The sequence below is a fragment of the Chaetodon trifascialis genome, chromosome 4 (assembly GCF_039877785.1).
Source record: "Chaetodon trifascialis isolate fChaTrf1 chromosome 4, fChaTrf1.hap1, whole genome shotgun sequence".
In the NCBI taxonomy this organism is placed as follows: domain Eukaryota; kingdom Metazoa; phylum Chordata; class Actinopteri; order Chaetodontiformes; family Chaetodontidae; genus Chaetodon; species Chaetodon trifascialis.
The window spans coordinates 17,492,559-17,513,870 of record NC_092059.1 but is presented as its reverse complement, the minus strand read 5'-3'; the positions used below and the strand labels follow the sequence as shown (position 1 = coordinate 17,513,870).

The 21,312-nt window shown below is 40.4% G+C and overlaps 1 protein-coding gene across 7 annotated transcripts; it reads right to left on the bottom strand.

Annotated features, from left to right (window-relative positions):
- Positions 1-151: 151 nt before the first annotated feature.
- On the bottom strand, positions 152-20,989 carry dazap1 (DAZ associated protein 1). Of its 7 annotated transcripts, none has more exons than XM_070960487.1 (13): positions 20,842-20,955; positions 19,596-19,636; positions 17,780-17,946; positions 17,158-17,223; positions 15,778-15,882; positions 15,496-15,544; positions 11,012-11,094; positions 7,416-7,563; positions 7,154-7,186; positions 6,384-6,533; positions 5,344-5,508; positions 2,775-2,867; positions 152-1,026 (listed from the first exon to the last, which is right to left on the bottom strand). In XM_070960487.1, exons 1-13 carry the CDS (start codon positions 20,871-20,873, stop codon positions 854-856), a joined length of 1,305 nt encoding a protein of 434 aa, XP_070816588.1. In that variant the 5' UTR covers positions 20,874-20,955; the 3' UTR covers positions 152-853. The 7 variants fall into 7 exon arrangements, with proteins under 7 accessions (XP_070816588.1, XP_070816585.1, XP_070816587.1 ...); XM_070960484.1 differs by having other exon boundaries at positions 6,384-6,554; positions 15,778-15,885; positions 20,842-20,953; XM_070960486.1 differs by having other exon boundaries at positions 15,778-15,885; positions 20,842-20,953.
- Between the last annotated feature and the right edge of the window lie 323 nt (positions 20,990-21,312).

Below are 21,312 nucleotides of genomic sequence, written 5' to 3'. Positions count from 1 at the left end.
AGATTTATTTTGTCAATCTACTGCTTGAGTAGTCAACTAGTTGTTTCAGCTCTACTGTGCAGATCTTCCACCGAAACATTAAAAAAAAAACAACAGCAACAACAAAACAAATAAATCCACAACCAAATACAAACATCTGGGACAAGCACTGTATCCTTAAAACATTTATTTTTGTAATAATTTGTCCTTTTTTTCTTTTTGCGCAAGTGCAAAAAATGCACCCAAAAGAGCCACCTGAGGGAAGTCTACATCTTTAAATAAAAAAACAAGCAAAGTGTACATTTATAGTACAAAATTCTCTTTTAAAAAATTGCACAGTTTGTGTATAATATATATATATTCATAATCTCCATTTTAAACAAACTTTAAAGGCTCAGAAAGTAAACAAAATTCACCAAATGAAAAATAAAAACATTTTTTCCCTAGAATTTAAAGCTGAGGAAACTTGAGACCCTGTTTTCATTTGTGTCCACCATAAATATACATATTTATATGCAAGTCTCTTTACATATAGTCTCTGTGCTAGTGTTTGACCAGACAATCAAAATTATTGCAAAGTAGTTTAGTTCTACTATAAAACATGGGGTGGGGGGTGGGGGATAAAAGCTTCTTTCTGCTGAATGTTCCTTAAGTTATGCAAAAAAAACCCTGGGTTTCTTTACACCCCATTTGAATTTACTGGAATCCCTGCTCTCACAAAGGTTTCTGTTTCACAAACTGTGTGTATTCAACATTCCCCTAAAACAATCCAGAACTCCAGTTTTGCTTTTTAGCGACAACACACATTTCCCTGACTTCTTTTTTTTGTTTTTGTTTTTAAACTTTACACAGCGGCCCTGCCCAGAGGTGGCGGTCAGCGTCGATACGGGTGGAAGCCCTGTACGTTGTGGTTCTGCCCTCTGCCGAACGCACTGGCGGCAGGCTGGGGGGCGGCGGTGGGCTGTGCTGTCGGGGCCCCGTACGAGGCCGTCGGCTGGCTGGGGTCTGCGAAGCTGTGGCCGAAGGCTGTCAGGTCCTGTCCGTACCCTGAGGAGGACCAGAGGAGGGAGTGGGAGAGAGATGAGAGGACTTTAATGTCAGGGTCAGCAAATGGTGTTCAGGGAGGAGCCTTACTGCCTTAAAAGTAAAATAGTCGAACATTTTCACAATTTTCATGTTCAGGAAAAATCTCCCCCTTCCTTTACATGATACAGTGTGTTCCAAATGTTACGTTTGGTTAAATATTTCCAGTTTTGGAAATGCTGTCAAACTCTGCTGTTGGAAGTGCTGGTCTGTCCCATCAAATTGATTATTATCATTATCAATGTATTATCATACATGTCCCAGTATCTATGTTATGACCAGCCTTAATACCTATGAGTAGTTTTCCTTATAACAGGTAGATTAAAGTTTAAAAGGGTGTTTTGTCTTGTTTTTTTTATTTTTTGTCTTGACTAGATCTACATTTCTAAATATATTGTGATCTACAGATTTGAGTATTTTAACTGTCTGTGAATGGAAACAACTAAATGGACCAAGAAATGAAATGTGCGTTACTTAAAGAGTTTGAAAGGTTTCATGGTGGATTTTTCCTCCACATTTAAATACTGTATTCCTTCAATGAGCCCTTTAGCACTGAACATTATTGTGTAACAATTTCAAATGTAAAGAGACAAAAACGACAATTTCAGGTTAATTTAATAATCATTTCAATGGGCTTCATGGAGGAAAACAATCTTTGGACCCTGTCTCATGATCAGTGCAACGCGCACAATGTTCTTCTATTCAGACACTGGATGGCACTGTTCCCCTGCAAACAGACAGGGGACCCAAACTGACACCAAGGCAAGGAAACTAATCTGCCTGGAAAAAAGAAAAACACATAAATGCAACCCAAAATTCAGCAGCCACTGCCCATGCCAAAGGGCCTCTTAGGGTAAAAAAAAAAAAGATGGTTGGCAACCAAATGGCTGGTAGAATATGAGAACCAGTTACAGCCAAATCTTTCCAGCATCTTGCTGGTGACTGATTATTTTCCTGCCTTAGTAACATCCAGTCAGAAAATGTCACCAATAAGTACTAGAGCGGGGAACGTTATAAATAACTGGAATGGAAAGATAAGAGATAGAAAGACAGAAAGAAAGAAAAAAAGGGGAGAAGTTAGAAAAGACAGCACATTTCATTTGGGGTGTTCAAAGAGCTTCATGAACAGAACAAAAATACAAAATCTGGGAGCGGCCCCAACAGGACTGCCCGACAGAAGAATCTGAGAGAAACTGGAAATTTACTGGCTTCGCGTCCTCCTTTAAATCTTCTTTCCTTTCTCACCTCTTTAGCTATAATGCAGAGACAGTACACGGGGAAAAAAACAACGGGTGAATGGACTGCTGATGCATAGAGACAACTGAACCATGAACAAATCTTCTGACAATTAGATCATCCTTTTATAATCAGCAAAGCAATGCGGACAGAGAGAGTGGACAAAAAAGGAGGACATGGTTCGTCTTGGTATAGTAAGGCTCCAGCCACTGAGGGAGGTGAACGCTTAGAGCGCCGAATGTCAAATTTCAATATATATTTCTTTCAAATCCACTCAGCTATGAGACATTCGGTGGCTGTCTTTTACTATACAAGAGCACACACAGTAATTTGTATGTACGTGCAAAATGTACATGCAAAATACGGAACACAAAGCAAAAGAAAAGTGGAAAAGAACCAGGTTGCAGCTCTATGAACACTACAGTACTGAACAAATGCTACTTTTTGTGGTTGGAGAAGACGATGCTGGCACCTACCTGCACTATATCCTCCCTGCTCATCCTGACCATAACTGTGAGAAGGACGCGTTGGTCCGTAGGCAGAGGGGTCCTGAGGGTAGTTACCCAAGCCTATCAGGGAGATGAGGAGACCAGGTTGACTGAACCCAGATACTGCTGGCCGACTACTTTACAATAGTTCCCCCCTTACTGAGCTAACAGAGCTGTACATTCATACTCATTGACTGCGTCTGCACTATGCTTGGAGAGGCATCGCTGCTCAGCTTCATCTGGAAGTCAAAACAAAATGGAGTGTAAATGTCTGCTACAACATCTGGCTGTTTAATCATGCCAGCCTGGTCTCATGAAATTTTGTGAAATGTGCATGATATGCTAAGATGCATGTAAAGTGAAATATGTTTTCCTACTAAGTTAATATTAGAAGGAAGCGACTGGAAAGAGGAACTAGAAGAACCCTACCAGTGGTTTTACATGTTAAAGACACATTGTGGGCAAACATTTCCCAAAGAAAGCCACACGTTTCTGGATGGATTTCCTATCTTCAAAGCCAACACTGCTCTTTAATAAGGTCAGCATGATGTGACAATCAACTTGATTCATCTGTGTGTCACATCACATTACTGTGTTTATTACTTACTTTCTTTGCTGGGTCTTTCAATGACATTTCAAAGTTGCAAAAAATCACTACTACTATATTGTTGAACAAAAAAAAAATTAAATCCATAAATCCAACATGGGCGTAACTTCGTGTCTTGCATTAATATAAGCTGCTCTTTGGCAGTAAATTTTCATATTTGAGATGTCACAGTTTTCTTGAATGCAGGAGTTTTGACAGTAAAAGTAAAAAAACAGTTATCGTCATGAATAACCTAGTAAAAGTAGATCCAGTGGCTGTCCAGAAGGTGGGAATCGTTAAAAACATATGGTATGCATTCATATATGATTGAATTAAACATGTAAAACCACTGGTTTCTCTAACAAATGCTTTTAACTCCCTAACTGCTCAAACGCCAAACTTAACCTTAACTGAAACCAGACTTGCTTCATATGTCTAACCTCAACATTTACTAATCTTACACAAGTGAAAATGTCCAGTTCTGAAAGGAGGACGTACAGAAGGGATCAAGGTGTATGATTTTCTGCTCATTTCACAAAAACTTTGTGAGACTCTGTTGTAACTGCTGACTTCGATTGCTCGACTAAGTTCCTAAACAGGCAGTGGACTCTAAATGCAAAAAGCTGGATGGAAGATAAGCACAAGCAGGAAACACTGAACGAGATGAGCGCCTGTCATGACTGACAGCGATCGCATGACTGCATTTAAATGTAGATCCAGCGGGGTGAAGCAGCTGTAAGCCAAGTCAGAAGAAAAATACCAGCCAGCCAAAAAACCAAAAGTAGCTTCTGAATGAACATCTGACTCTTATCTGACTGTGTGCTTGTGAGACTGAATGGGTGAGTGTTGAATGAAGACCAAGCTTGTTCCTTTTCCGTGGATTCTGGTTATTTTTCACAGCATTTCAGGCTTTATTTTGGTTCAGAGCTGAAAATCTCAAGTCTCCATTTGTGCTCTCAGCATGATCTCAAACTCTTAATCCTGCATGAGTATACAGCATGTTACTGGAGAGGCTACCCCCAAAATGTTTTACATCACAAAAATTAAAAGGACACATCATTTTCTGACACTGGAGCGGCTTTATGGACGTCTTATTTTCAAGTCCCGACATGCTGAGTTCCTACCAACCACAGTCCAAAGGTAGTATTAGGCTAGACTAACATCCTAGCTCAAAGACCCCACCAGAAAGTAAAACCTACAAACACATTAGCTCATTTCTGCATGTATATACAAGGCAGAGGGGCAAAGGTCACATTTTGGAGAAAAGCATGCAAAGCTCCAGAGTGATAAATTCATGGACAAGTTGAAAATTTTCGATAGGTAGCTTGGCAGGTTGGACATGCCTAATTCCAGAAATAAGGTTTCACGGGCATAATACTGTCATGCTGGTGATCTTCTATGGTGATCGTGCCAAGACCAGAAAAAGAAGCCAGCACAGTCATAGACATGGAGAAAGAGGAGGAGGTATAGAAGGGAGAATTAAAAGGTAGGAAGATTTGAACAAAGTCAAATGTCTGGTGCAGTCCGTCAGGAGAAGGCTGCACTTGAAAATCCAAATAAAATCAAAATATAAAAAAACAACAACAACAACAAAAAAACATTGCAAGGCAGGATGATCTAATTCAAACCTACCAAGACCGACCAATCTTTTTACCAATCCACAGCCCAGCTGGAAAAAGTTGACAGAAATGACTGCTGAACTCCTGGATTTGGTGAAACTTCAGCAGCATCTTCACGGCAGAGCCAGAGGGGTTCATGTATGCAAGAAGCATGTATGCATGTGTAGCTGTTCAAGCTAAATGGTAGCAAGAGCAAGCTCCTGCTTGTCTAAGGGATGTAGATATGCACTTAAACGAGCTGTAGTTGCATCAATTAAAATATCCAGGGAGATGGGCAGGGCCAAGGGGTGAATAAAAAGTAAACTGGAGAGAAAAGGGCAGCAAACTGCTCAATGCACAATGCTTCTCTTACCATACTGGCTATAAGGGAAGTCAGGCTGCCCAGTGGGAGCTTTGCTCAAGTCCTGAGTTGGTGTGGTGGCGGGGGCAAAGCCCAGAGGTGCAGTTCCTGGAGTGGTGGGTGGAGGAGGAACCTGGGGAGCATACTGGTCTGCTTGGGGTGTGCCGAAACTGTAACCTGTTGGAGAGTAATAAGATCATTTCTATGACTCTCCCCTGGGGATCATTTGTCAGTGGTGCTTCATCATAGATGATTTACTATATATGAGCATAAAGGCCTTAGACCAGATGACCCGGGTCAAGCCCCATAGTCGATGTCCCTGAGTAAAACACAAAACCTCTTCCACAACTAGTCTTTGTTGACCACACTGCACTATCATATTAAAAAGACACTACTAGTGAAGGTATTGTTCCTTTTCTCCACCAAATCTCTCCTTATTTAGGCTGTAAGAAAACAAGTTGTACATCCATGTCTTTTAAATATCAGCTGCCAGTCAAACTATGATCACTCTGCCAGCACACTTGTAAGCAGTCGTTTTTGGGCTTCTTTCCCACTGGCTTTCCTGATATTTTGCTGTCAGTCAACAGGTTTAATAGGTGGAAGGTAATAATCTCCCCACAAGATTTTTTAGCAACATTTCATGAAATGCTGGGTGTGAGTCACGCTGTCCATGTCTGATAAAGTGGAGGTTCCTCCCTGACCACAGCAACAGCAAAGCCGCCTAGAAAAAACCTGACATAGATTCAAGAAAACACATTTTAGTTAAAAAAAATGCTGCTTCAAGGAGCTAGGAGCCCAAAAAAATGAGAAATTGTTTTCAATGATGATGATCTAAATGCAGTTTGTGGGGCTTGTGAACAGTTTTTGGCTGAGGAATAAAATTTCAACACAGCTGACCATCAGTGACCTTCATCAAAAATCAATACTAGTTTTCAGAAATTCCACCTAATTCGCAGTGTTACATTCACATACACTACACTAACAATAAGCACTTAGTAAAGACGTCAAAAAAACACTGAAGTGTAATGAGTGAGTGTATTAGTATTACTGACCAAACTGAGGCGCTGTGCTGTAGCCCTGCTGAGGGTAGCCCTGAGGTGCAGCAAAGCCGCCCGCCGGGGTCGTGACCAGGAATGCGTTGAAAGGTGATGGAGGTTGTGTGGGGGTTCCACGACCTGCTGACAACGGAGGTCCATACCCGCCTGCTCCAACACAGAAGAGATCTAGTTTATAGAAACGTTTTCACATAAATATATGCACACATTTTCAACAACAACAATAATAATAATGACATGAGAAGAAGACAGTGCCAGCACAGATTCACTGTATCTAAATTGCATGAATTTAAATGTCTCATTTTCTTACTGAGCAGTTGAATAAGTTGAAAAATAAAACGTTTTGAAGAACACAATTTGAAGCTGAATGAAACTAAGTGAGCACAGGGCCGACACTGCAGTGAGTGTTGCAGGTTGACCCGGAGGTGGTGATATGAAACCGAGCCTGACCAATAGCAGGGGGAGGCTGGAATCTATTCAAGGCTGCCATCTGTCTCAAGCAGCAAATTATCAGCAGCCTCAGCCATTATGAATCAGTGATAACACGTGCTGTTAACTGTCATCAGCTTATTGGCCACGCAGAGTGCGAGCCCATTTCTGTGACACAAGCGCTTCAAGATAAGCACATGATTGCATGGCAAAGACACAAAATCTATCTGCAATTTGATCAATTCACAGTTATGCAACGCAGAGAAACACAACTAATTCACTAAAATGGAAGGAAAAGATATTTTCTGTGTGTTGTCAAGTGGAGGTCGAACACCTACCTATGGGTTGGCCGGTAGTCGACACCCACACTCCTTCAGGAGGAGAGAGAAAAAAAAAAACTTTAGACTGAGGACAATACTGTTGCCTGAAGTATAAAATGTTCACAGAATCCAGTTTAACATTCAACTGACAGTGCAGGCAGTGACCTACATGCACAAGGTTAATGCTAAAGCAGAGGGTTTAACACATTTAAACAGTTACTATGTTTTCCTCTGAACAGCGAGCCTCACTTGCTCAGCTCTGGGACTTGTTCCCACTCACCCTGTGGCCCGTAAGGCTGTTGCCAGCCCTGGGCAGGCTGTGTTGTCCAACCATTAGCTGCACTCAAGATGCCCCTGGGTGCCCACTGGCCAGGGCCAAGCTGGCCAGGGGCTTTGCTGTCACGAGGTTCAGCCTTCTTCACTTCCACCTGGACAAAGGGACAAGGAGGGCACATTTGGCAACACCAGTATGAGGTCCATGAAGTCCCTCACCTAGACAGACCTGTCCTACCACTGATTATTTAATCTCAAAATTTTGGGCCAGTTTGAAATCTTTCACTTAATGTTTATTAGAATAATGAGGGGCGACTATGTTAATTAATGTTACTGTGTAGCCAGGAGAGCTGTACACCTATGTGTCTCAGGTACTAAACATCAAGCAGCAATTTCACGGTGGATAAAATCATAATGCAAAGTCAGTAAATGATACAGTTATTGTTTTTAATGCATCATCTCCAGATCACAGCCTCTTAAGATGTACCTGAGAAACATAGATTTATTTTTTTCCTCGAACCAGCTGCCCTACATATGATAAAGACATCTAATGTAAGGTCATGACTTACCTTTCTCCGGCTAACGCTTATAAAGAATCTCATTTTTATTTTATTTGGAATAAGTTGGGTTTTTTGGGGGGGAGGGGGTAAAATGGATGTAGAGAGAAATTTGTATCTCAGTTCTAACAGAATATACAAAGGTAAACATGCAGATAGTAAAAATAAACAGTCTTTTCAGTCAATCTAAAATGGAATCTTCATACTGTGTCAAACGTGAGACTAAAGTTTTCTATCAAGTTTAAGTGACTGATGCACTTTGACCCCATTATAATGTCAAGATGCTGCTGGAGGACACAGTCTGTATGCTACAAAAATCTCAAATGTTAGGAATGGTGAACTTAAATTTCTTTGTGATGATAATTCAACTATAATAAGAACATTGACCGTCTGGGAATTACTGCAAAGCACTCTCACTTCATGTACACAACAGTCAGAAATGGACTATATCCATCCATCACATTTCTTAAATGTGACTTCTATATATATAGGTCATTCAGTGCTGTAGTATTTCAATGCCTTGGGTCAAACATACATTTATTGCCCCAATAACAAAACTTTTCTTCCTGTTACTAGGCGAAGCTACCAGCAGTTAACCAGAGCAAAGAAACAGGCTGAGACTAAGGGGGAGCCAACCAGAAATAGACTGAGGGGTTGAGTTATTGGGGTCACCTTGCAGGAGGAAAACGAATCACAAATTCCTCCCAGCTTTAAGGTGTTGCCACCTTCCCCAGCCTCCCCTCTTCCTTCTCTGTCGACCTAATTACATGCACATGTTTCCGGCAGCGGCCTTGCCGCCGCCGGCAGCTACCTGAGCACTTTGTCCCGTGGGCATCACAGCTACGAGTGATGGATACCATGACTTCTGTACAGTCCCCAACAGCAGAACTGGGATTTGTTCCACAGTTTGATGTGCTCCAATTTCTAATTTTGTAACTCATATCTCCCAGCCTCCCTCAAGTCCCAGCGTAAGGTAATGTCAAGTCAAGAACAATGGATTAAGTCGCGTCTTGATTCCTGCTGGAAACCAGGGTAAAGTCTGAGGGGGGGCGCACCACTGGAGAGTACACAGGTTGGGCTGAATCATTACCAAGGAAACGGGATTGGATAATCTTTTTGATGTAATAATCAGCAACATTTCAATAAAAATGTCTTTTATTCAATAAAAATGTCTTTTATGTTGCCACCCAATATTATTGATTAGCATGTTAAAATCCATCTTAAATCTGGCTCAGGGAAGCTTTATATATATATATATATATATATATATATATATATATATATATATATATATGTGTGTGTGTGTGTGTGTGTGTGTGTGTGTGTGTGTGTGTGTGTGTGTATATATGTATATATGTGTGTGTGTGTGTGTGTGTGTGTGTGTGTGTGTGTGTGTATATATATATATATATATATATATATATATATATATATATATATATATATATATATATATATATATATATATATATATATATATATTCTTTTCATTTCTTTATCCCCTTATTTCCTGTCATCTCCTGTGTGCTGACTCTCATCCCCAAAAAAATACTTTTAAAAAAATGACCATGACCTAACAGAGCACGCCACCTACAGAAAGTCAGGCTTCATCAAGACTGAAAGAAAGGAAGAGCTCTCACTATTCTAGGAAGTGCAGAAACACCACAACAATTCACACTTATCGGCAAAAATAAAGGCTACATCAATATTGTAAGTAACATCTTAAATAAATGCCAAAATATACACAAAGATCTTCTGAGTGTCGAGCGTAACAGACTGACCTTCAAATATTTAAATCACTTAAGCGGCCATGTAAAAATCCAGAATAGAAAGAAGATACACAAGATGATATGATATGATATGACTGAGAGTGTGACTTTTTCATTTTCTTATGCCCACAAATCATTGCTGTCAGCATGGAGGGCAGAAAGGAGAGCGTCTCTGCTTTGGTATCTCTGTAGAGTGGTTTAAAAGCTGCTAATTACAAAATGTCTACTGGGGAAAATGGGGGTTGTTAATGAATGAGAGCTCTAAAAGTACATTTAAAGCCCAAGTGTCCAGAGCAATCCTAGCCAGATATGTACCAAGTAGTACCAAGTAATAGTTACTGCAGTACTACAATATTTCTAACAGTTTGTTTTACTCAGCTGAGGTGCCAGGTGGGTGGTGTTTGCCACATGCAACAGAACAATAGAAGGAATGCCAGAAGGTTAGGAGGTGTGCTTGAATATATAACACCACAGTGAATTTGTTTTTTCCCGGATGGACAGCTTACCTGACACTATCTGAATTGTCTCTGTGAAGTAAACCCCATCCATCTGGTACACACACTGAGATAAAACAAACACTAAGAAGTGTCATGCAAATATTATTGTGCGACTCATGTCTCATCCTAAGCAGCATTTTAGAGAGAACTGCCATTTGTTATTTAGAAACTGACAGACACAGTATGGAGATTCTTCGACTAAGGTCACTGAGTTGAGCTTTTTCTTTAACTTTTTAAAAAGAAAAAAGAAAACATGTTGATGTATAAGTGACCTGCCAACAAAATATCAGAAAACAAAAGAAACAGAACTGATTGGACCAATCCTTTAGGTGCTTTATATTCATTGTGATCCTTTGAGCTTTGAAATATAAACTTTATCTTTTCTTTTGATACTGCAAAAAAGAAAAACAGCAAATGACGTAACTTGAAGTACAATGTAGTACAATCAGAAGACATCCTAAAGGAGTGGTCAATTTAAACAAAGCCTTGGGCGACAAAAACTGTCATATAACAGCATTTGTGAAGGACCATTGGAAACTATAAGCCATAGCAATAAGTGTAACGGTAATGCTTAGAGCAAATAATAAGATGAGTAAATTCATTTAGTGGTCACTTTAAGATGTTAAAGGCTACCTTTGTGCTATATGATGCTACAGGTACTAATGGGAAGCCAATGGAAAATGAGCTCTGACTAATTTGACAGCATCATAGTTTAATTCTCACTCCGTCGCCCAAGCCTCTGTTTGATCTTAAGGGTAAAATAAAACTACAACTACACACTTTTTTGCCCATGATGTCGTGAAAATGCATGTTGACAGCCTGGTCCACTGATTGTTCGGCCTCGAAAGTAATAAATCCAAAACCTAGCCAACGACCAAGAGTGAATCAAGGTAGCAGGGGGGTTGTGACAACACAAGATGAAGAACAGTATTGGGCTTCAGCAGAGTGAGGATCCGTCAAGACTGAGCAAGAGGCTCCTGGGGTTCGGATGATGTCGCAGACTTGCAGAACAACACAAATCCAAGACTAAAGCCTGGGGGATTGAAGGAAACTTCTCTCTTTACTGTGCAGTGAAAGGTTTTAAGACGATAACAACACAGGACTGCTTAAATGCCAAACATGGAGACATGATGAGTGCAGCGTTTGATTTCATGTGAAATGTCACATAAAAAAGGTCAATTAGTCCACCCTCTACTTTCTAACATTGATAAATGCCAATTGAACCGATGCAACATTTTGTTACTTCATGCCGTTTCATCCAAACCCCACCTTGATCTGTCCCTTGGTATATTGCTGTGGAGCACACACTCGCAGCAGCCATTGTTAATGCATCACAAAAATATGAAGAAACACAAACTGTCGAATGCCTAAAGCTTTCTCCAAGCTTTCCCAAATTCAGTATTTTATTTTTGAGTCAGCCAGGATAAGCCTAAAATGGACAATTAAAATATTGCTCACAATGGTAACACAAAGATATAGGCCATGACTGCTCTCCTAAAGCGGCGAATAGCTCATTTTGATCAAGAGTTTTCAAGGGGGATAAACAAAGTTCATCAATGAGAACACAACGTCTGAGAAACTTTTGAAACGTTTTGGCCGCACCAACCGCTCAGTAAACTTTTCCATCCACCTATCTGGAGCAGAACTTTTCCCAGCGTTAGCAGGCCACGGCGCACTGCAGTGATCTACTTTCAATTTGATTAACTTTCCGCTGTGGCAGAATTGGGTTGTGTGCACAACTCTACTTGGGGACCTAACCTGAATCCAATTAAACATCCTATGAGACAACTGAGATGTTAGAGACCTCTTGTACCGTGCCAACCACTCCCAAGCCCCATGATCTATTGCTATTAATAACATCTGTCAATGACCCGTCCTTCATATAAATTTACGACCAAGTTGACACATTTAAGTTTGGTTATAGTAAAATTTAAATGTAAAGACGTCTTACTCTATTCAGATATCAACTACCGATGAAACAGTTCTTAAAAATGTTGGATGACATGAAAATAAAACTTAGTGGGGAACTGGGATCGTTTATATAGCTGCAGCAACCATTTGATGATTAATTAGTCAATCAAAACGAAATCATCTGCTTCTGAAATGAAAACATTTTCTTGTTTTCTAACTTCTGTCATTGTAAACTGAATATCTTTGGGGTTTTGGACAACATTGTCATGGGCTCTGGGAAATCATAAAAAGCATTTTTCGCTATTTGCTGACACCAAACAATTGACCTATTAATCGTGGAAATAATTAGTAGAATAATCAACGATGAAAACGTGATCATTTATTCTCTCTGTAATCATGTTATTGGAGAATTATCCGATTACAGTATTTAATTCTTGGCTATACAAGCATTTGAAGGTATATGGGTTTTTGTAGCATGTACATTTCTGTGATATTGGTGTAAAACATCTTAAATTTAGAAGATTCAGAGGATGTGAACCACAAACTCGTGTTGTCTAATTACAGAGAAACCTCCCAATTTGATGGAACTTTGTATACACCCCATTCTGACCAAGTAAAAAAAAAAATTTGGTGTTTTTACATTTGGCCTGTACCTCTGTGCTACCAGTCAATGCACAGTAACCTAAAGGAGAAAAGACAAATCTTAAGAGACACAGTTAATCACATTCAAACCATTCACAAGGAGAAGGGGGACAGAAGAAAGAAAAATAGAAAGGGCTTACTTACAAAAATACTTAACTTTCTACATATGGGAAAACACATACTATGCCATTTAAGATACATGTATCAGTTACATCTAAATCAAGGTAAAGAAAACTTATTGGAATGTTGAAAGTCTAATGGTTTTAGTAAAAGAAACTGTTTATACTATTAAAGTTTATGTAATGGTTATTACTGGTACGATACATCATGTTAAATTCCGATGACAAACTATTCTGGGTTTCTCCCAATAGAGAATGGGGGGTTTTGAAGGAAGAGCAGTAACACATGTTGTGGGTCAGTGGCCGCTGCATCACTGCTATGTAGGACAAATGCAGATGAAACAGCTGTGACTGTAACTCAGCAGGCAGAGTCTGACACCAACACTGCCAGTGGCATGGGGTCTGATTCCCAGTGAGGCCGACCGTGCTAAAAGTGTCAGCACATGTCATAAACTCATGATACATTTATGATTTACTGGATAAACTTTTCTGAGATTTTAAGGTCCGTCAATTCATCTGTCATGAAAGCGGTCAGAGAGACTTTAGAAATAGCAAAGAACACATAGCAAACACGGCTCTAGTGATAACAATGCTATATTCACCTTCAGCCTTTGGGCTGATACAAGCCTCTTTGAAGGACAAATCCCCCCTTAGAAACTCAAACTGTGCTCAATGTGCCAGTTGCATGTTGTGATAAAGTAGCATATTTTTTTTGGAGCACCTACTTTCCTGCAACCTGCCGTCTCTCCCTCAGCCAGTGATTCCGTTTGCTTTCCACAACGCTACTTAACAATCTTCCAGTTAGTTGCATGAACTCTTGCATTTAATACATTTTAGCAGAGAAATTTTCTAGTAGAGAAAGATTTTCAGGGCTTGCCCTCCTTAAAACATAACACATCTTGTAGCTGTACTGCATTCTGCTTCCGAAATGGTTTAAATAGCTCACTTTTTAAATTGTAATATTGCTTATCAATTAATCGTTTGTGGAATTTTTTAAATGGTACAAAATATGACACAATGCTTACTATTTATTGCTACTATTTTTAAGATCAAACAAGTAACTTATTAACAGCTTTAAGATTGATCAATAATCGACATAAAAACAACTTTTAGTCGCCCTATTTCATTTGAATCGCAGTAACTATTTGGATGTGAGGTAACATCACTTTTACACTAGCCAGCTATCCTCAATAGTGGGACCAAAACAAACAGAAGAAAGGAGATTAGCATGTTTAGTACATCACCAGCTAATGCCACTATTTGTTTTAGGGTGGATTTGTCCTTTAAAGGTTAGGTTCACAGTCTGTTTTGAAACAATTGTCAGGTGCCCATAGTCAGTCATAGTCATAGTCATAGTTCAGTCATTATTCCTCCTGTTCACACTGGCCATTACAAGATCCATTCATAATGTGGTTACAGTGCAAGAGACGAGTAGGTTACAGTCTAAAAAGACCTTTACTTTGAAAGACACCAATTAGTTTTGACAAACTCAGATCGTTGAAGCCTCATGTGAGCTTAAAACAAGCACTTGAATACATTTTTGCCTGCAGTGAGGACTGTGGAGTTTGTCCCCCATCTCTTACACTGGAAACATGTCAGAAATGGATCTCTTAATGTCCAATATGAAGAGAATAATTAGATCAAGCCAAAACTCATTAAATGTTCATATGTGCACCTGCTGGTGGACTTAAACCTAGAAAATCTTCATACATCTAAAAACAAATCTGAATGTTTGAATCAGGCAAATGTTCCTCAGAGGATTCATAACAAGCACGAGGGCCCTCCGTGCACCATTAGCTAGGTTAATATATTTTTGATGTAGTAATCACAATCACGCCGACAAGAACCCTACTCATGTAGCAAGCGTTGAGTCTGAAGGACGACCATTTTTACTATTTCCACCATGATGACGACCTTGTCAGGTCAAAAGCGGTTGTGTTTTAACCAATATTCGTGACTAAAGGCCTTTAAGAAAGCTTCTCTCCTTGCTCTGCCTGAAGAACACTTATCTTCTGAAAACAATATATTTGACTGAATAGAAATGTGTCCACAGACCAGACTCATATTCTCCCACAAGGTCACGAAGGACACTGCATCAGTCCAAATCACAGCCAGCGATTTCACAGACATTTTTCAGTTTTGAGCATGTGACAAAGGTTGAGACAGGTTTTTTTAGGTGCCATCAACTATGGTACTGTGTGGGCAAATTACACGTAACATTGCACAAATTTCTAACCATCACAAAAACTGAAGGTACCACCTTAATGTCTGTTTAAGAATTTCATGTGTTTTGCAGGAGAGACGTGTCTTTTGCGTCACACTAAGCTATTCATTCCACCTCCAAAAATGTAGTTATATTTTCTGTTTGATGTCCACTGTGGTGACTTGGTATGAGGCTCTATTTAACATGCTTTTGCATCTTACTGTACGTCTTTACCACACTCAAGACTTCTGTTATGGGTGACAGTGTTTTAACTGAATTGACAATCCAGGGCTGAATGGGCTTTTTCTCTTTGGGCCAGGATAGTTTGTCATGAGATTTAAGATGGTAAGGTATGGAGAGGGGAGAGAAAAAACGGGATCAGCTTTTACCTCGGGGCCTCTGCTTCTCCGCATCATAGATCATTACCACCTCTGTGACCTTGAATGGGACAAAGGGAAACAGTGGCTCCATTTAGAAAAGCAGACAGCGTCCACTCTGAGCCCAATTAAACATTCTGCCTCAATTTGGACAAATAATTAATTGACCTATCTCATCCCAGTAAATTTCATTTTATTTATATTGTAATATTGACCCTGTTCAATGTCACACCCACTCAAGCAGTCTTAATGAGGATATGAACTGACGTGAATTATGCACACGGCAATACTCACCACTCCGAATCTATTGAAATAGTCCCTGAGTTCAGGCTCGCCGCAGTTATGGGGGATTCCACCTACAAATATCTTCTTTGATTTATTGCTATCAGCTTTGCTGCCCTTCTGAAAGAAAACAGGGAGTGTATGGATTTCAATGTCTGTTAAAGGATCACTCTGGGAAGGGGCCAGTTAGCCATCATCTATTCAGACAGTGCAGAAGAAATTAGGTTCTCCACTTGCCCTGGGGTATATTTCTTAACATGTCATGTCAATGCAAACACTAGTCTCCACAGATCAGAGAGCACGGCTTCCTCCACTTACTCTCAACCACTAAGCATTTCACCACTGCTGTGCCCTGCACTCATGCTGTAAAGGCTAGAGGCTGCTGAGGACAAGAATGATTTTAAACAATTACATCTTCTGCTTTGTTGGTGAAACACTCAATAGCATCTACATGACTTCAGGTCAATGAAAGGAGTTCTAGTAGCAGGCAAAGAGCCTCATTTATAAAAGCTTCTGACTTACAATCTAGGTTTGCAGGCAAATATGTGACTTATAAAATGTTTTATTGACAGCAAAGGTACAATAACTCAAATATTTGCTGCCCAAAGAGGCAAAATGACTATAATAGATCTGCAGTGGCTTGATAGCATTGTTAATCGCCCACAAATTACCCAAGTTGATGCAGAGATTTCTGCCTTTCAAAAAGAAAAAAAAAAATCACTGCTGAAAGCGATTTTCTGTACCACGCCAGCCTACTCGTCTCCAAACATACTTGGGTTTTCTCAGGGAGGACATTATAAGAGCAACATATTTCAACTCAGAAAGCAGCAAATTTCTTCAAAATTCTCAACATCAAGAAAACTACTACACTGAAAAGTGTCATTATAATTCCAGCATCTAGCATTGTGATACAGGCCTACGACCTCTTCATGAATCATTTTTGTGTCATCTGGGAAAATGTGACCTTCTTAGTGTCAATCCCAGGCCAGTGTAAGCTGTACCATATATCTGCTGATATTGTTGCAGCTCCTTGATTACGAATAGAGGTCAATACAGGTCATGTATTCTTTAATGCTTCTGTGATTTATCAAAACCCCAAACTAATTTCTAGCATTCTCAAAGGTATAACAGCTGTACACTGATCATTTTTTTTAACGGCACTCTTTCAAGAAAGAAAAGAAAAAAAAAAAAAAATCACAAAATGAGATTTAGGTCAAAGTCAGAGTGTTTTTATAAATGAAGCTCAAGGTTTCCTCATGGCCCATGAAAATAAACTGGAGTCCAACCTAAGGGGGGGGGGGGGGGGGGGGGGTGAAGATACTGACGACCTGAGTGTTATTCCAGCAGAAACAGCTAGCCTAGCCTCCCCAGTAAAAATCAGATTCCTCTTACCCAGCCCTCCTTGGTTCGAGACTTTTCAGGTTGCATTCCTCTGGGAGTGCATGGCTTCGGGTCAATCTGACAGCAGAGAGAGAGAAAACGTTTAACATTAGCCCCAAATAAAGGCACCTTCAAATGTTCTTTTCACTGATTCCATTACATTATATTGGCTCGTCTCACACACCGTGCCACATATGTACTGACACACATTCATTTAAATATGCGGCCAATAAAATTTTATGCCCTTCTCAACAGAACAAAGGAAGCAGTCTGTCATTGGTGGGGAGCTGAGTGCATGGCAGCGTTAAAGTAGAGGTGAAAACTAGATTAACAGCAGTTTGTTTCTTTGCAGCCATTTCAGAGAAATCCAGGTGTAACTGCCACTTCTACAAATTTGACTTTGAACAGGTAAGTCTTGTTGGGCAAACAAATGTCAGTCTTTGCAAAAAGCATCATCTGTACTAATGTCTGCAAGCAGGAACAACCTAAAGCAAAACTGTACTTCTCCTTGAATAACTTCTAACTACTCTGGATGATGAAATACAGGATGAGGTTTTTCACATTGCTCACACAAAGCACAAGCAGATTACTCGAGTTGATTTGATTATCTGCTCCTTTGATTTAAAATACTCACATTTCTTCCATCAAGATTATGCGGCTTTGTCTCCAGCACTGTCCGTACACAATTGGGGTCTTTGAATTTGACAAAGCCGAAGCCTCGCGACTGATTTGTAGTTTTGTCCTTCATGATGACACAATCTACTACTTCCCCATACTGTGAGAAGTAGTTTCTCAGTGTTTCTGAGAAGACAAAGACAGAATTGACATAACCGTGCTGTTTCACAAAAATAAGCACAGAACACAGCAATACTGCAAATGTGAAATTCTAATCAAAGACATAACTCAGCCCACTTTGAACACAAAGAATGATTCCAGTCATGATTTACTCATACTTTCATTAAATTTCATAACTGATGCTAAGAAAATATCTTAAGCACTTCAACTTGCACTCAAACTGTGACTGGGACCAAAACAGATGTGAAGAAAAAAGACACAAGCACCACTCCATAGAATTACACAGGGAACACTACAAATCACTGTGACCTTGCTTTTGTCTTATGGCAGAATGCTTGGAATTGTGCTGCTGTGCTTTTATGTAAAAACATAAAATCAGAGCCGAGTCACACTCAAGTCACATACTGATACTCCTGAAGACCAGCCAAAGCACTGACCCGCTGTCATGTTACACAGCACTAAATGTACACCCAACTCCTGTAACGCCCGCACACGCCCACAGAAGCAAGGCGTGCAAGTTTGAACAAATGGGGACTCACTTTGGAAAGAGTTAGCGTAATTGCTTTTCTCATTGCTGGGAAGCCCTGGGGCATCGCCAGGGAAACAAGCTGAGTTACACAGCACTGTGATTCAGATATTAATGTTAACAGTGCTGTTAACACAGGCGAGTCCTTGTGCAAAGTTACACAATGGCCAACCGAGCATGAGCCAGTACAGTGCTTTAGACAAACTAGACCATCTCCGGGCCAGTCTGAATGAGAGGACAATGTATACGCACAACCATTGTAGACTCCATAATGTAGACTTGACCACCTGTGTCTGATCATCAGTAATTATGCGATGTGAAAGGGGAGAAAAGGTCAAAAATCACAATGACATATTCCGAACACAGAAACCGCACTGATAAAGAGGAAGAGTGGCCACAAGCAGAATCCACCAACACTCACTGTATGGAAGACACTTCTTGGGATATTTGCATGAACACACTGCACACTACAGAATCAAAAAACGTGCAGTAGGGCTGAATCAATACAGCATTTTCTGCCGGGCTATAGTATTACATTGTAACACCTTTCTATATTTTTGTCCACTTTATATCATATCATGATTGTATCAGTGCCGTTATTTGATATTTCATATCAATACATATCAGTGGTGCTAATTTGTCCGCTTGTCATATCAGTACATCAACATACTAATCAAAATTTGTTTCCATTTTACAAAATCAACAGATCTTCTTAAATGCATCAATGTCTAATGGTGTCTTAACACAGCATAATACAATCAAAACAATCATTTAAATCTGGAAACATTTGATCAAAGAATAAATAGGCAAGACCATCTCTGTTAGACCATCTAAGCCATGTGAGTAATGATTTTCATTGTCAGTGACCATGTCACACACCCTTAGTTTAATTCTTGTATGAAAGCACCAAAAATTGTTAGATTAATATGCCAATAATATTACCCAGCTCTCCTCTGTATTTCACAGCTAAATAATCATTAGAGTTTAATCAACTTGGATTCAAACTCCAAACACAAGTCCCAACAAGCTACCACAACAAACCAGTTCCATCACCTGGCCGAATTGGTGCCAATTAAAAACACTGTCCATGAAGTGACTCAGTCTTCGCAGGTGACACAGTGTGACTTACCTTGTGTGGTACTCCAGTCCAATCCACCCACAAAAAGTTTCCTGGAAAGAGTAGAAAAATGACTCTTAAACCAGCCATTGAGCAGCACTTCGAGTCAAGAGCAAATAATTAACTATTACACAAACATCGTGACAAAAATCACATACAAAAAGCATGATAACTACCATGGAAATGCTCTGCCTGTCCCGACTAAAAGCACAGACGTCTTGGTGGATGAGACTGAAAGCACAGTTTCAGAGGCATAACGACGCTACAGCTGACTAAACAGCCAAGTACACAGATATTACACAACATGAGGGAAGGCTGCTACCAAAGCTGCTGCAGCTTAGGGAGACACACACACCGCTCCAGCTAAAAGGCTCGTTTTCTGTGACTCATATGGAAGTCCAGTCCTGACCGTGGATGGCACTTTGGTGCTCTGTTACTGAGCGCGATGGCCTCGACAATAATGGTCTTTTTATGAACCTCCTGCCACGTAAGTTACCCCGGGACAGAGCTATAGCGTTTAGCAAGCTAACACAGCCCTCAGCTGACAGATCTGACTCCGGTGGCCGCAGCAGCCACGGTCGACCACCGGCTCCAGCCCTCATCACTGACACCCCGACTATTTTCTCGACAGAGCGGAGCGGAGGAGAGGTGAGGTGCTCGGCTGCCTGCATGCGGACCAGTAAACTCGGATGCTGGTTGCAAAACTGGAAGTTTACCTGCAGTTTTAGCGGCATTACTATCTAACTAGCTGTCGAGTTCATTAATGCTGGGTTTAGTGTGTAACTTCTGTATGTTACAAAAGTGCAGGGTTGGTGCAGACGAGGATGCTCCATCCTCCAGCAGTGCCCGCTAAATGTCCTCGCGTTGGCGAAGTCAAGAAGAGAAGACTTTCGCTTTGCTGGCAAGCGTCAGCTAGGCTAGCTCAGTTGCTTCGAGCTAACTGAAAACAGCACTGAACTAAGTAACTACAGTTTCTCACATTTCATTGACAGGCTAAGTGCCAGCACTCCAGACTAACACGGTCCATTTCGCCGCAAGAAACAACAGTAACAACCGCACTACTTTGATGACTAGTTTCACTTTTTGACCGTCTTTCCTCAGGCTAGCGATCTCGCTAAGTTAGTAAAGCTAGCTTAGCTTGCTAGCTAACGTTAGCTGCGAAATGACAGCCTGACAAGACAGCATGCTAACTCTAAGTTACAATGCAGTTTACAATCTCATGCGTCTGCAATGGGAGGCTTTGTTAAATGCATCTTACCCGACTTCATCTCCGACTAAGTTGTTGTTCATTTCTGAGGCTAAAGCGGGGGACTGTAGGAGCTGTGACCGGCTTATTGCTTCAGTGCTGCCCCTCTCAGACTGAGAGCGGAGGAAGGTCACTCCGCTTTTTGGTTCAAACTGTTCTGCGCAATGACGACGCTGCAGGGGGGCAGCGGCCTTTAAAGGAACATTACAACCAACCAGTCCGCACTCAAGCTGCTGACTTATTCTATTTGTCCCAGGGGGGAAGCTAAATGCCTTAAACCCCAAGGTCTTTTTATTTCACATTTAGCTCATTAAGCATTCATATCAGGAAATTGCTTTTACAGGGAAACACAGCTAACAACAATAAATGATAGTGAATGAAAACAACAACAGGAAAATCAATGAAGGCAGACAGAATACAAGGGTTTCTAAAGGGTTGTCTGGTTATTAGGTTCATAGTAGGATAAAAGTAAAATTAATGTAT